At 50.8% G+C, this 13,796-nt stretch overlaps 5 protein-coding genes across 5 annotated transcripts; 4 read left to right on the forward strand and 1 right to left on the reverse strand.

The window, feature by feature from the left end:
• Nucleotides 1–33: 33 nt before the first annotated feature.
• ALTATR162_LOCUS5181 (uncharacterized protein) lies at nucleotides 34–3,902 on the forward strand (the record flags this gene model as incomplete). Its single annotated transcript, XM_043312799.1, has 4 exons — nucleotides 34–717; nucleotides 766–2,271; nucleotides 2,322–3,011; nucleotides 3,492–3,902. The coding sequence occupies 4 exons, from the start codon at nucleotides 34–36 to the stop codon at nucleotides 3,900–3,902; spliced, it is 3,291 nt and encodes a 1,096-aa protein (XP_043168734.1).
• Nucleotides 3,903–5,413: 1,511 nt separating this feature from the next.
• On the forward strand, nucleotides 5,414–5,782 carry ALTATR162_LOCUS5182 (uncharacterized protein; the record flags this gene model as incomplete). The annotated part of the gene is made up of 2 exons (XM_043312800.1): nucleotides 5,414–5,534; nucleotides 5,592–5,782. 2 exons carry the CDS (start codon nucleotides 5,414–5,416, stop codon nucleotides 5,780–5,782), a joined length of 312 nt encoding a protein of 103 aa, XP_043168735.1.
• A 442-nt stretch (nucleotides 5,783–6,224) lies between these two features.
• ALTATR162_LOCUS5183 (uncharacterized protein) lies at nucleotides 6,225–6,993 on the forward strand (the record flags this gene model as incomplete). The annotated part of the gene is made up of 2 exons (XM_043312801.1): nucleotides 6,225–6,719; nucleotides 6,790–6,993. 2 exons carry the CDS (start codon nucleotides 6,225–6,227, stop codon nucleotides 6,991–6,993), a joined length of 699 nt encoding a protein of 232 aa, XP_043168736.1.
• Nucleotides 6,994–8,083: 1,090 nt separating this feature from the next.
• On the reverse strand, nucleotides 8,084–10,875 carry ALTATR162_LOCUS5184 (uncharacterized protein; the record flags this gene model as incomplete). The annotated part of the gene is made up of 4 exons (XM_043312802.1): nucleotides 8,084–9,444; nucleotides 9,579–10,532; nucleotides 10,580–10,657; nucleotides 10,710–10,875. 4 exons carry the CDS (start codon nucleotides 10,873–10,875, stop codon nucleotides 8,084–8,086), a joined length of 2,559 nt encoding a protein of 852 aa, XP_043168737.1.
• A 422-nt stretch (nucleotides 10,876–11,297) lies between these two features.
• Nucleotides 11,298–13,475, forward strand: ALTATR162_LOCUS5185 (uncharacterized protein; the record flags this gene model as incomplete). The annotated part of the gene is made up of 2 exons (XM_043312803.1): nucleotides 11,298–12,090; nucleotides 12,142–13,475. The coding sequence occupies 2 exons, from the start codon at nucleotides 11,298–11,300 to the stop codon at nucleotides 13,473–13,475; spliced, it is 2,127 nt and encodes a 708-aa protein (XP_043168738.1).
• Nucleotides 13,476–13,796: the final 321 nt, after the last annotated feature.

The raw sequence follows: 13,796 nt of genomic DNA on the forward strand, positions 1-13,796 counted from the left end.
CCGCCCTTGTAGCCGCAAACCACCACAACCACCATGTTTTGGCGCTTCGGCGGGTACGCGCAGCTCTCGTCGCTCGACAGCATCCTCGACAAGCCTGACGTCACTGTCGAGGAGCTGCTGGACGAGTCGGATCTTATACAGGAACTCAAGCAGCAGAACTCGAAGCTGATAGAATACCTTCGCGATGAAAATGTCTTGGAGCGCCTGCTGCGCTACGTTATAGCCGCAAGACCCAACCAACCACCCGAGGAAGACGCTGGAGGTGAGCCTGCGCACGAAGCGAGAAGTCCAAGCCGGACGGGCTTTTTCGGCAAAGTCAGGGCACGCTCGACATCTACCACAAAGTCGGATGCAGGCGATAGTGAAGAGAGCAAGGAGGAGCGACAGCGCATGAAGTACGCTTATGTGTCGTGCGAGATCCTGTCGTCTGAAGTATGGTCCATATCTGAGGCCGTCCTCGAGAACCAGGACACTTTGCGACAGTTCTGGGCATACATCAAGCAGCCTGCACCCCTCGACCCTGTACAGGCTGGCTACTTCACCAAGGTCAACGAGTCGTTGCTCGATCGCAAGATGGAGGAAATGCTCGACTTTTTCAAGTCGCTAGACAATGTCGTGACAGACATGTTGCAGCATGTCGACTGCCCTGTCATCATGGACCTCTTGTTGAAGATTATCAGCCTTGAGAAGAGCGAGGGTGGACAAGGCATAGTTGACGTAAGTTACTCCACATAACTTCGCAGTCAGAACTAACCATAGGTCCAGTGGTTACAACAACAGAACCTCGTTCCTCGCTTGATATCATTCCTCGCCCCCGATCAATCTACTTCTACCCAAACCTCGGCTGGCGACTTCCTCAAAGCCATCATCACTATATCCGCAAACGCCACCACACAAGATCAATCCGTCATCGGGCCCAATGAGCTTACGCGCCAGCTGGTCTCGGAACAATGTCTGAAACAATTGATAGACTTCATGCTACAGGGTGGCAACCCACTTACAGTTGGTGTGGGCATCATCATCGAGGTCATCAGAAAGAACAATTCCGACTATGACCTGGAGAATCAAATTGGGCCAGTTCCCAAAAACTCGGATCCCATCTACCTAGGAACGCTGCTTCGTCAATTCGCGAACCATATCCCGCAGTTCATGGAGCTGGTTAATAGTTCGAGCCAGATCGTGACACAGCGCGATGGCAGCACTACCAAGAAAAAACGAGAACTCAAGACAGCCTTTGGCGAGAAGATTGAGCCACTCGGATTCGATCGTTTCAAGACTTGCGAGTTGATGGCCGAGTTGCTGCATTGCAGTAACATGGCGCTGCTCAACGAACGGGGAAGCGAGGCCGAAGTTAGAAGACGAGACGCTGAACGAGAACGTCTGAAAGCTGATGGCAAATTGACTTCGGCGAATGCCGGTAATCTGGGCGATTTCTCTACCAGTGTCGACAGTCAGGGCTTTCATCATGCACGCGCTCCATCTATGGACTCTCCTGCTGAGATAAAACCTCTGCAGGTACAGAACAGCTCGGAAGATGACTTCGAAAAGGTTGTTGCGCCAGAAGTCGCCGCCGAGGACCCTAAAGACGCCGCAGCTGAGAAAGAGCAGATTGGAGAGCCACTAGAGCCTTCGCCAAAGGTTGCACCGAGAGACGCACCACAGGAAGGGTCCTCTGCCAAGACCGCAGATGACGATGGCGAGTTTGTTGACGAGCCTCTGACACCGCCTAAAGACGCTGCGACGCCTGCTGAGACGCCTGCATCTCCACCCAAGCCCGTAGATGACGCTGAGTCACCTACATCAACAGGACTAAGTGCCAAGGTTAATGATCTTGAACTCGACACCGACACCGTCATGAAAGATCGCCAAGAACCGACAGAGCCTGCAAAGACTGAGAAGCCCGAGGCTGAAGCCAAGACCCCGCCATCTCTTTTAACCCAGCAGCTTAATCAGACTTCGGATCCTAACGTTGAGCAATCCGGAAGTCTTTCACCTCATCCAGATGACAAGCCAGCGCCACTATTTGCGGGTAAGAACCGCGAGAGCAAACCTGAAACAGCCAACATCGACACTTCGCGCTTTACAGCACCAGTAGCGGCATCAGATCTCTCGGAGATTACTCCTATCGACGAGACTCAGAGCGTGCGTTCCGTTATATTTGGCAGTGCAGAAGAGACTGTAGGCTTCGAAATCGATATTGACGGCACACCTGTTGTTGGCGATTTATTGAAGATCACATTTGTTGAGAACAAGGTTGTACCAACAATACTGGTAAATACATTCCTAAGCTCGTTTTCAACGGTCCTTTCTAATCTTTACAGGATTTCTTCTTCCGCTTCCCGTGGAACAACTTCCTGCATAACGTCGTGTACGATGTAGTTCAGCAAGTCTTCAACGGACAGATGGACCGCGGATACAACCGACAATTAGCGATTGATCTTTTCGATAATGGAGGTATTACCGAACGCATCATCAAAGGGCAGCAGGAGAGCGACAAATCGCATAAGGAAACGTCCATGCGACTAGGATACATGGGCCATCTTACCCTGATCGCAGAAGAGGTGTTAAAGTTTACAGAACGACACACCGACGAGGTCCTGTCACAGATGGTCCTAGAGAAGGTCCACGCTCAAGAGTGGGTATACTACGTGGAACACATATTAGCTGAGACGAGAGAACGCGACAACGCCATTCTCGGAGGCGTACGACCCGACATGAGCGTCGGGCCTAGACAGGCTGTGCTCAACGCCGTCAACGCAGCGAACAACAACTTCGGAGGTGACAGTGGCGGGCTCTCCAATGCAAGCCTTGCCAACAACGGCAACATAGGCCTCGACAGCATGGAGCTCACCAATGCTGGTGATACTGAGGGTGGTGGGTACACCTTCAGCGGAGGCTCCTTGCTTAGTGGCTTTACTAACTCGAGTGACGAAGAAGACGAAGACATGGACGATGTCGACACCGAGAGAGAGCGGGAACAACGACAGGGACCTGTCGACGACTCCGAACAAGTGGGTGAAATCTCATTTGACGATGCTGATATGGACTATCGATAACCCCACCGCCCCGACCATACACACTATACCACGATCGTTTCCCGCCTTTGGTGCGTTTCCTTTTCTTATACTTGTTTGTATCATGAGCTGGAACAGACAGACGGCTCGCATACTAGATCTATGGGCCAATCATCATCCCTTATGTACATACATTCCTTCCGCCATCCGACAGGGTGTATGATACATGTAGTAATACGCATCGTGAGATGTGTTCTTCTCCCATCTCCTTTGTGTGATGTACCACCGGATGATTGGGCTCCATTTGATCTGGTATGCTGTCTGCTTTCCCTCCTCGCCTCTCCATCCGCTTGGTTTCCCCTCTGGTCGTTCTTTGCTTGTAGTTTTGTATTGTTTGCGTTCCATCTCCGCCGAATGAGTTCATAACATTCTGTGATAGTCACTGGACAGCTCCGCTAATGCCTATTTCCCTCTCAGCCTAGTGTTCCACCGCCGCTTCAAATACCACCATCGCGAGCCCGCCGCCAGTTTGCTCTTCGTCTCGCGCAACGCAAGGCTCAGCTTGAATCAACGCGCGAAGCAGAAGAAGATCCTGACGACCCTTCAGCCCCGAAAACCCAAGAGCAAGAAGAGCGTGAAGGTCATCAGCGCTTCGCACGCATGTTTGAAGGCATCGAGGATTCTTCCGATGATGACAGTTTGCACAGCATCGAGGGCATTGGAGACGACGAGGAAGGCATTCTAGGCCGCATTGAAGTTGAAGGTCAAGAGATGGGAAGGAGGAGTCCACTGAAAGTGGCTAGTCCTGAGAAGGTGGGTAGTCCTGAGCTGGAGCGGCGAGGAAGTGGTGAGGATGGCAAAGATGAGGAACGGAGGGTTGTGGTCTAGCATGTTGTTGATCATTTATGTGATTGGTACGGCGCGTGATAGATCGTCTGTGCCATTAACAGGTTGATCTATGCTGTTGTTGATCAGCGTGTGGATCCATGTGAGGTTTAGTGATGAATTGGCATGATGTATGTAGTAATGCATGGTTATGAGATACCCCCTCCGATTTTATCCTTTTGGCTACTACATTTTATGTCAAACTGAAGCGCCAGGCTTAATGCCAAGTTCGAGTGGACGCTACTGGGTCCCGTTAACAGAGTGCGGACGCACTTCGGAGCAAGAGCAGTCTCTGTAAGCACATCTCCAAACTCGATCTCATTCGATCACAGGGATGACTGATAAAGAAGGCTGCAAACGGGAATTGGTTTTTGTTAAAGGCTCAGGCGAACCTCAGCTGAACTTCAGCCCAAAGAGCAGATCATGACCAATGAGCTCCCATCTTTGCAAGTATATAATACCAGTATCATTATCGAACGCAGCTACGAGTCTGCTAAAAGACCTGCATTAGTTCCACTCGTTGACGCTAGTTGACGAGGCTGAGAACCAGAGGTTTGCTCCGCGTCGCTTTCGCGCTTTGCGGTGACTGACACGGACTGCGGTCCAGAAGCTTTATAGCCTGCCTGCCGCCCACTTCATCCAAATCAAAAAGGGCAAGAGACCTTTCTTTTGTTCGCTCAAACTTCTTTGTATTTGGATATTTCGATTCAGAAAATATGGCCAACTCTTCTTCTGAATTCCGCACCCAGTAGTCGGAGCCGAGCGACATCTTCTCCCTCTTGCTCATCGTGGGGGGAGATGTCATTCAGACTGCGCTCGCAAGCCCATTGACGCCTGTTGCTTTCTCGTTTGGCTGGGTATCGTACGCCGTGACAGCACTGCTGACATCAGTTGGGCAGACGGCGCAACCACCCAGCCCCGAGATCCCCGTTCTAGTCTTCAATCTCAAAGAAGGTACTATTCGCATGAACGATTCCTGGTTACTGGCAAGACTTTTCAAGTCTTATGAGCGCTGGATACCGTTGGAAGTAAGGCACGCTATGGGGGACCCGGAATCGTCCGGCAAAGACGTTCGTGTGCGAGACCAGGAATGGGAAATGTCTGTGAGGCAGAAACGCAGCCAATATCCTCATGCGCTGTATGTTACCATATACAGGTGGGATGAGCAACAACGAAGTCCCGGGACTCCGGCGCGGGACTGGGTGTGGTGGAGTGGGCTGGTAGTTACCATTGTGCAACTTGGAATTAGTGCCATCCCTTTAGCTCTCTACGGCTATTGGAGCGTACTTTTTATAATGGCTTGTGGGTCTGCCCTCGCATTGGGCTTCAGCGCAGTCCCCGGTTTGACGACTCTTCCACGCGCTAGAATGGGGTCAAGAGACGTGGCGCTATCTAGAGGAAACGGAAGTCGCCATGTCATCATCGTCCTGGGAGAAAAACACGGTTTGGATCTATTGAGCCTGTCCATGAATAAGTTCCATGTTTCGACTAGTGTCAAGTTGATCCGCTTCACGATGGGCGTTTTGTGGATATTGCTACTCATCACAAGCACCGCAATACGGACAAAGACATGGTATCTGGTTGCTGTCGGATTCGTAGGAATGGCACAGAACTTGTTCCTCGGTGCTGTTGTTCGTTAGCCAGACGCCCTGGGACTCCCACTTCGAATCGCAGAAAGTACAGATGATCCAGGTTCAGAGATCATCTCGGAACGAAAGGTCATGTGGACTTTGATGAGACTAGAGTTGAAGTACAAGGGATTCGGCAAGACTCTTCTTCCAGAATTCTTCCTGGGTATTTTGAGAAAGGAGGAGACAGATTGGTGGTCTTCGACTAACGAGGAAGAGAGAAAGAAGATACTGGAGGATGCCGTAGCGCGCTGAAGTAGATTTTGAACATTCAGATATCGCTCAATCAACATCAGACCGCGCCTTAACACCGCGGGAGGCCTGCAACAGTGCGAAGGCATTGCCTTAATACTATCTAGACACTCTGTCAGCTCCAACATCAGGATTCTTTTGTGACTAGATGCCCCCGTCCGCCCATACGGTGTGAAAGAGAAATATGCTGAAAGGATAAGGCGGCAAGAACATTCGACTCACTGACGGATGCCAACGACGTTCATTGGGGGAGCGAAAAAAAAAGAGATCGCATTTTCTCAGTTCTCTTTCCCAATTGTCCACGCGCCTCAACATGTACATGACTCTGTACACTTCTACCTAATCACATGATCCGGCGATACGCTAACTCCGCAGCGCGTCCTCTCGCGTCCACCTCTCCCACTCTCAACTCCCCACAAAACAGCAACCACCACAACAACCCACAATGTCCGCCCAACCAGCACCATCCCGCCCCGCGCCCGATCACCGCCGCTCCTCCACCGCCCCAAAACGCACATCCATCCTTCCCAAGCCATCCTCCATCTTCCTCGACTCCACCGTTCTCATTGCTCAACACGCGCAAATCACCGGCACCCATCCTGTGACTATTGGCCCGAATACGGTTCTACATCCACACAGTAAACTCAGCAGCGCGGTCGCACCTGTTGTTTTAGGTGAAGGATGTGTCGTGTTTGAACGCGCGAAAGTGGGCGTGGGTATGGGTGGTGAGGCAGATGGGGGAGCCGAGGGGAGGCGGGCAAGTATGGCACCGCCCGCACGCAGTAGCGCGCATGTCAGGGATTCGATGCGGAGTGAAGGAACGGTTCTCGGAAAAAACGTGGTCGTGGATTCTGGTGCGGTTGTTGAGGCTGCAGAGGTGGGTGAGGGTAGTGTGGTCGAGGTTGGTGCTGTGCTTGGCAAGGGAAGTATTATTGGAAAGGTAATATATATACATCACTTTTTGTTTGTTCCTGTGGAAAGGTGCAAGGCTGGAAGCTAACAAACATCAGTACTGCACTATCTCGGCGTCCTCGATCATACCCCCGTATACCCGCTTGCCAGATTATACCGTCGTGTTTAGCGGGAACCAACAGCGTGTTGATAAGACGTTGCAGTTGAGACCAGAGATACTGGATGCGAAGATGGCAGTTCATGCGAAACAGTTGGACATGTTCAAGAAGCTTATTCCAAATAATATCGCGAAGTGGGCTTAGTAGGCCGGTGAATCATTACCGGGCCTAGGATATCGAGGGCGAGGGTCAGTGCGATTTGTGCCTCTTTAGAAGTATACAAACTTCCTGAGTTGTACATCTATAGAGCACTTCTACTATTGACCAAGAAAGCTACCACACCACTCGGCTTTTACCCTCGAAACCACAATCGCACCACGTTCAACCAGCATCATCAGCAACAACGATAACAGCGATGCCTACTTACCCTAACAAACCCGCCTTCGTCGCTGGGGGCGTCGAGTCATGTCCTGTATCCGACAAACAGCTCGGTTAGTCCATCAGCAAAGAGGAACTCACCTCGAACGAAAACCGCCTTACGTCCGCACACTTCGCGAGCTTCAATTCACGACACGACCATTCCAGAGTAATGAGCGTGCCCTGTAGTCAGGATGCCTTCACAGTAACCGCCGTCACTACCCTAAACATCACCCACCCCAAATCAAATCGGCTAAGGGCGACATGCCTATCAAAGTCTGCTGTTGTAACAACGTCTCCGGCCGCCGGTGTGCGGAAGCCTGGCTCATAAGGAAGAACGACTGTCCCTTTTGTCGGCTAAGATTCTTTTCAAGGATAAAGTCACAAGATAGATTGGTTGCTATGATGAACGCGGTGGTTGAGATGGCTGTGCATGGGGCGGTTGAAGAGTATTTGAAGGTGAGGGAGGAGTGGTAGGGCGATGGGGAAGGTTCTGACTGGGATCCAGGTGGAGATGAAGATGAAGACAAATATGGGAGCGGCAATTCTGTTGAAGATGAAGACGGCAGCGATGCTACCGATGAGTTTTTAGGGTTGCTCTACGAGTTGGAGTCTTCGGATGATGATAGTAGTGGGTTGGATGGACCCCGAGCCGTCCAGCGAGTCTGATGGGGACTGCTATTGAGGATTGCGATGGCGACTACCAAGGTCTTCTTCCCGGGTGATATCTCCAAGATGAAGACCAGCATGATTGGAAAAAATGGTGGGTATGGTATGTTTTTCTTCGTCCTAAATGCGCTTCTTATGATCCGCATAGAAACATATTGTTATGATACAGGAGTCTTGGATGCTTGCAAACGCAAATCACTTGGACAGCCTACTGCCATCGAAACGCATCTCCAGGAAGAAAGAAATTCGCATCTTCAAACGTAATAACACGATCCATGTCCAAGAAATGCGAATCCATAAACGCGTCAGACAGATTAAGTAGAGATTGATCTTGAACACTTTGTTGATTCCTCGCTGTACCACCTGCGCCGTATGGAGCGAGAGATGGACCAGATGTTGGGACCACGGTTCCGCCCGGTTGATAGTGTGATGGGGTGTGACTGGGGTAGCTAGCCGGCACCTGCGGTGACTGGTATATTGGAGGCGGTGCAGTTGGCGATATGGCATGGGCTGTTGGTAGTCGTGGGTGGTGTTGCTCGTACGCGCTCGGAGATGGCATAGCTGTGTTGTGGTTCATGTCTGGGGGTGGTATGCGTCTTGGACTGAGAGTCGATTGTGAGCTGTTAAAGCTGTTGTTACGCCCGTGGCTCCCCAATAGCGAACGCTCATGCGCAAGACTTCTAGAGCGAGCTTGCGGAGTAGCCGCATATGTGGGACTGGCGTGGTTCTGAGGATCCAACGTAAGTCCATTGTGATCGTAGAAGTCGAATCTAAAGTTTTTGTCGTTTTGGCAGGCTTCAAGTAGACGCTTGAGGTGATTTGCATATGTTCCGGCTTGGTTGTTTGGTTTCGCATCTTCCGTGTCCCGCCCTCTCCATCTTGCCGCCATCTCCTCAAGATTGCGGATTAGGCGATGAAATTCAGAGCGCAGGGGTTGATGGGTGGCTTGATGTTCGAAGAGTAACGCTTTGGCGGCAATGAATGCACAGAACGTGAACTGTACGTTAACGAACGGTATAGGAGTATGGGTGAGAAATTTATCGACAATGTTCGAAGTTTCCACTGCGGCAAGCTCGCAAGTCTGAGCACTACATTCTTTCGGTAGTGCAACGAAGTCATTCCATCCACGAGGCGGGTATCCAATCGGATGATGTAGCAGAATCATCGAGGTGTTATGCGTGATATGTGCTAGTGTAAGGTTGGGATCCATGTCGACCACAGTCCTGTCTGACGAGATGTTCGAGTCCTTCCATCTGGGAGGCAAGAAGATCTTCCATTGCACAAGTCTCAGGTCTAGCTCCTTGAAGCGCGTTAACCAACTGACTGCATGCTCCTTGTCTTGCCAATTGATCCGTTGTTGGAGAAAAAATGTCGTCACTTGACTCAGACTCTCAGTTGCTTCAACGCAATATGCGAATGCACCGAGTTTGGAAGCATCGATGTAGCCGTTGGCAGAGTTAGGACTGGCTCCTTGAGGCAAATGGTCGATACCTGGGTCCTCTTCGTTGTACTGTGCAGGCACATTTGCTAGTGAGCGCCCGATACGAGCAGCCGCCTTATTCCAGATACCTGGAGACGTAGATTAGTGATGAACGATACCAATGTACAGTAATTCAAATGTAAATAAGACTTGTAAAGAGCTGAGCAATCTCGCGGCATACATCATATATATGAGATATGCGCATATAGATCCAAGCACGTACCGAAGTAGGGTGTGGTCACTGGTTCCTCTCTCGTGAAGAAACCGCCATCTGCCGGTAACCGACGGTGCACATCATCTGCTGTGAGGCTTGTATTCCACCCGGTAGACACTGAACAGAATCTGTCAAGCAGGAATATGATCCAAAATAGTCTTCGCCTTTCTTCTAGCTCCGTCCAATCGCTGGAGGGCTTCACTAGCCGAACAGGTGTCATTAGCGATCCTGATTGTGATGTTGATGGCTCGGTAGTAAGTTGTAGGTAGTCGATAGTCCTCGTGAGAGATCCGATCAACGGCCATGCTCTTTGCGTTTGACCGTCGTTAAGAAGATCAAAAACTAGGAAGATGAGGGCCTGTAGACTCTCGATGGTGACATTGCGCATTGCATGAGTTTCCACAATCATACGTGAGACTCTGGTTTGCTGATGTATCTGATCACTGTCCAGGTATAGTACGTTGGGATCCATGTGTCGCAAAGCGACCGCGACCAAAGCGTGGAGGACCAACACATGGCCCGGGTCCTGAGAGCCTTGGCGTACTCGTGTTTGGAGTCTCTGCTTATGAATGTACGGGATCCAATGGTGAAACGAGATACAGAAGAAGTCAGCAACCTTTTCGAGAAGTGGTTGAGACGGCAAGTATTGGGCGATATCAACGTCTTCAAAAGGGAAAAGCCAGCTCTCAGCAATTGGCATTTCATGTCTCCGTTTCAACGGGTTGGACACACCGCTCTCCTCTTCAGGGTCTCTTGGCCTTTCATCTGCGGATTGGTAAATGTGGTTGAACTCGGGAGTAGGCGCAACACACTGTGCGTGTTCTTCAACACGAGGTATAGTGCTCTCCTTTACGGTATTAGGCCCTTCATGGGCGATAGTATGCCCATTGGATGTGGCGTCGTTATCTCTATATCGATATCTGATGTTTCCAGCGTCATCCAAAAGTATCCTCTCCAGAAAGGCTACCCTGTGTGAGATTGAGTTCATGATGGAAGGAGAGCTACCATACCGACGCGGCGGGTCAACGCCTCAACTGCTCCTGGCTTGAGGCCAGGCTTGTTCTTTGGTTGATAGACACATTCGGAAGCTATGGCACATGTCAGTGATGCAAGATAACGTCCTTCAATAGTATCACTTACACAGCCTCAAGCAATGCGAGCATGAGGGTGTCTCTCGCGAGCATCGCAGCTTGCGTTGCTTGCAGCTAACGCACGCAGGAGTGTCACCCCCCACTGAGACGGGGCCGTCATCCTCGCCTGTTTGGCTGCCATTGCCAACCGAGTAATTAGTCCACCCAGCCGACATCAGCACGACATCGCAAAAGCGCTGGTCAGGAAGAAGCAAATGTGGAGGACGCAGGAGCGGCGGGCATCGGGATAAATCAAGGTTTCTCCACACTCGGACCCCGCGAGGCTAACCCCCGTTTCGGCTCATCACTCCACTCCGGAAGCCACCCAATTTCATCGACCCAGGACAGGAAAAGGATGATGATGCGCGACGTTCAGATGTGTATCGGATGCGCTGCCAATTCAGGTGTGGAACGTAAAATGACACGAGGATGACTTTTGCAACCCATCCTGCCGTCCAAAGCGGGTCACGAACATGGATCCACTGTATTTTGCAGACTAGGGAACCTGTAAAGCCGCAGTTACACTGCATCAGTGTAGAACAGTTCGCTGCATTCGCGTCTTCATGCATGCGAAGCTCTCGATAACGCGCAAGACACCATGCCTCCACTAAACGACTTCACAAACAGCACCTTCAAGACCCACGCCCACTTCAAGACGGCATCCATAGCTCTCCTTCGCGCATTGAATCCATACCAATCACCTCATGGTGCCCGAATCAAACTTCCGTTGGCGACAGGTACCCATTTCGACGATGTCGCAGCCCAGCTAGAAGGCTATGCTCGGCCACTATGGGCAGTCGGTGCGCTCATGCACTCAAACATCGTCTCCAAAGATGAGTACAACGAACTCATCCAACCCTACGCTACAGGTCTAGCCAATGGAACCGATCCATACCATACCGAATACTGGGGACCAGTCGTATTGCGAGACCAAAGAATGGTCGAGATGGAAATCATTTCGTTTGCACTACTATCAGCCCCAGATACCATGTTCCATTCGCAGACTGAAGAAGCAAAGAGGAACATCACGGCGTGGCTAGGAACTATCAATGGGAAGGACTTTCCAACGACGAACTGGCTTTGGTTCCGCGTCATGACTAACCTAGCGCTGATCAAAGTATGTGGCGTACCCAAGGAGAGCGTCCTCGATGCCATGAAAGCGGATTTGGATCTTATGGAACAGTTCTACTTAGGTGATGGTTGGGCAGCCGACGGAATCTGGAGTGACGAAGGACGGCAGGCAGATCACTATTCTGGAAGCTTTGCCATCCAGTTCTCTCAGCTCATATATGTGAAGATGGCGCATGACTTGGATCCGGAGCGATGCGAAAGATTTCGGAAAAGAGCAAAGGAATTTTCGCTATCATTTTGGCAGTATTTTGACGTGAACGGTGGGTTCAAATATCTATCTTGAATATCTAACGCCAACTGACACAGATCAGGTGCCGCTATACCTTTTGGTAGAAGCCTAGCATATCGTTTCGCATTCGCTGGGTTCTGGTCCGCCGTAGCTTTTGCAGAGGTCGAGCTGCCGGAACCGCTTAACGATTGGGGTGTCGTAAAAGGTCTTCTCCTTCGGCACTTTCGCTGGTGGAGCAGTAAACATGACATGTTCAACATGGACGGCACCTTGACAATCGGCTTCACTTACCCAAACATGTACATGAGCGAAGACTATAACAGCCCCCAGTCTCCTTACTGGGCTCTGAAATCGTTCTTAGCACTCGGGTTGCCGGATGACCACCCGTTCTGGACTGCGGAAGAGAAACCCCTACCCAGGACTGGACATGCTGTCGTGCCCATAAAATCACCTATGCATATCCTCTGCAGTCAACCAAACCACCACTTCCTCCTCTCCATGGGGCAATTTTGCCCCTGGCCTCTCAAAGCAACAGAAGCCAAGTATGGAAAATATGCATATTCCTCGCACTTTGGTTTCAGCGTGCCTACCGGAACTTTGATACAGCAGATCGCTCCAGACAGTACCCTTGCATTGAGCAAAGACGGTGGCGAGACATGGCGGGTACCGTGGAAAGTCACGAACCATTGCTTTGCTACTGCACAACTGATACACAACGGCGAGCTTGCGGAAAACATACACGTACTGACGAGTACATGGAAGCCTTGGGCCGATGCCGACATCACAGTACAAACCGATCTCATACCCCCCTGCTCGCGCTGGCCAGACTGGTATCTCCGCTGGCACCGCATCACAAACACCGGGTCTAATACAGTTAAAATCCACGCCGTCCAAGGTGGCTTTGCAATCCAAGGACGTGGCAACAAGCACGGTGAAGTCCTGCCTACACACGTACACAGCTCTGATCTCTCTTTCACACCAAACCATAACACTCAGCCTTTCCCCGAAGGCACGGTAACAACTCGTGGCTCCACGCTTATCTGCTCAAACGCCGGTGCTAGCGGTATATCTATTCTCGGTCCACACAACGACGACGACGGCGGCGGCGATTCGCTTGAAGGAGCACACACAGAAGTACTGAAACCAGACGCGAACACGAATTTAATGTGGCAGCGTACACTCATACCCGTGATCAGAAACGAGTTGGACATAGCTCCAAGTATGGCAGGTCGACCATCTTGTCAGTTTGGCAGCGCAGTTTTCGCTCTAGCTAGGACTGTAGATAGAGAAGAGCGGTATGCGGGGTTGGATCATAACGCGTTGTGGACGGATGTGCCAGTGCTGGATACGCTGATTGGGAAGAGAGGCGATGGGGAATGGCACATCAAGCTCCAAGGCCGGACTTTTAGGCGATGAAGACAAAGGGTTAAGAGTAGTCCCAGATCAGACAGGTCAATATCGCCATTGAAGTACATTGGAACTGACACTTTTCTAAAACATATTCTGGCATTCAATCTAGAATAATAACAAGAAACCCCCGAAAGCAAGCTGATCGTGCAAGAAGTGATATACGGTGTATCTCCTCCATTCATTTCCCGCTTATTTCACAAAAATGACCCCAAATATTTCAGCGTCCGTATAGGCCGAGTACACAGATAATACAAGCAAAGGTCGTGATCTTAATTGTGCAGAGGTATTTTTTGTTAAACAAAGACCACGTAAATAGCTCCTAGCTTG

Source organism: Alternaria atra, assembly GCF_907166805.1.
Source record: "Alternaria atra isolate CS162 genome assembly, contig: 25, whole genome shotgun sequence".
Lineage (NCBI taxonomy): Eukaryota > Fungi > Ascomycota > Dothideomycetes > Pleosporales > Pleosporaceae > Alternaria > Alternaria atra.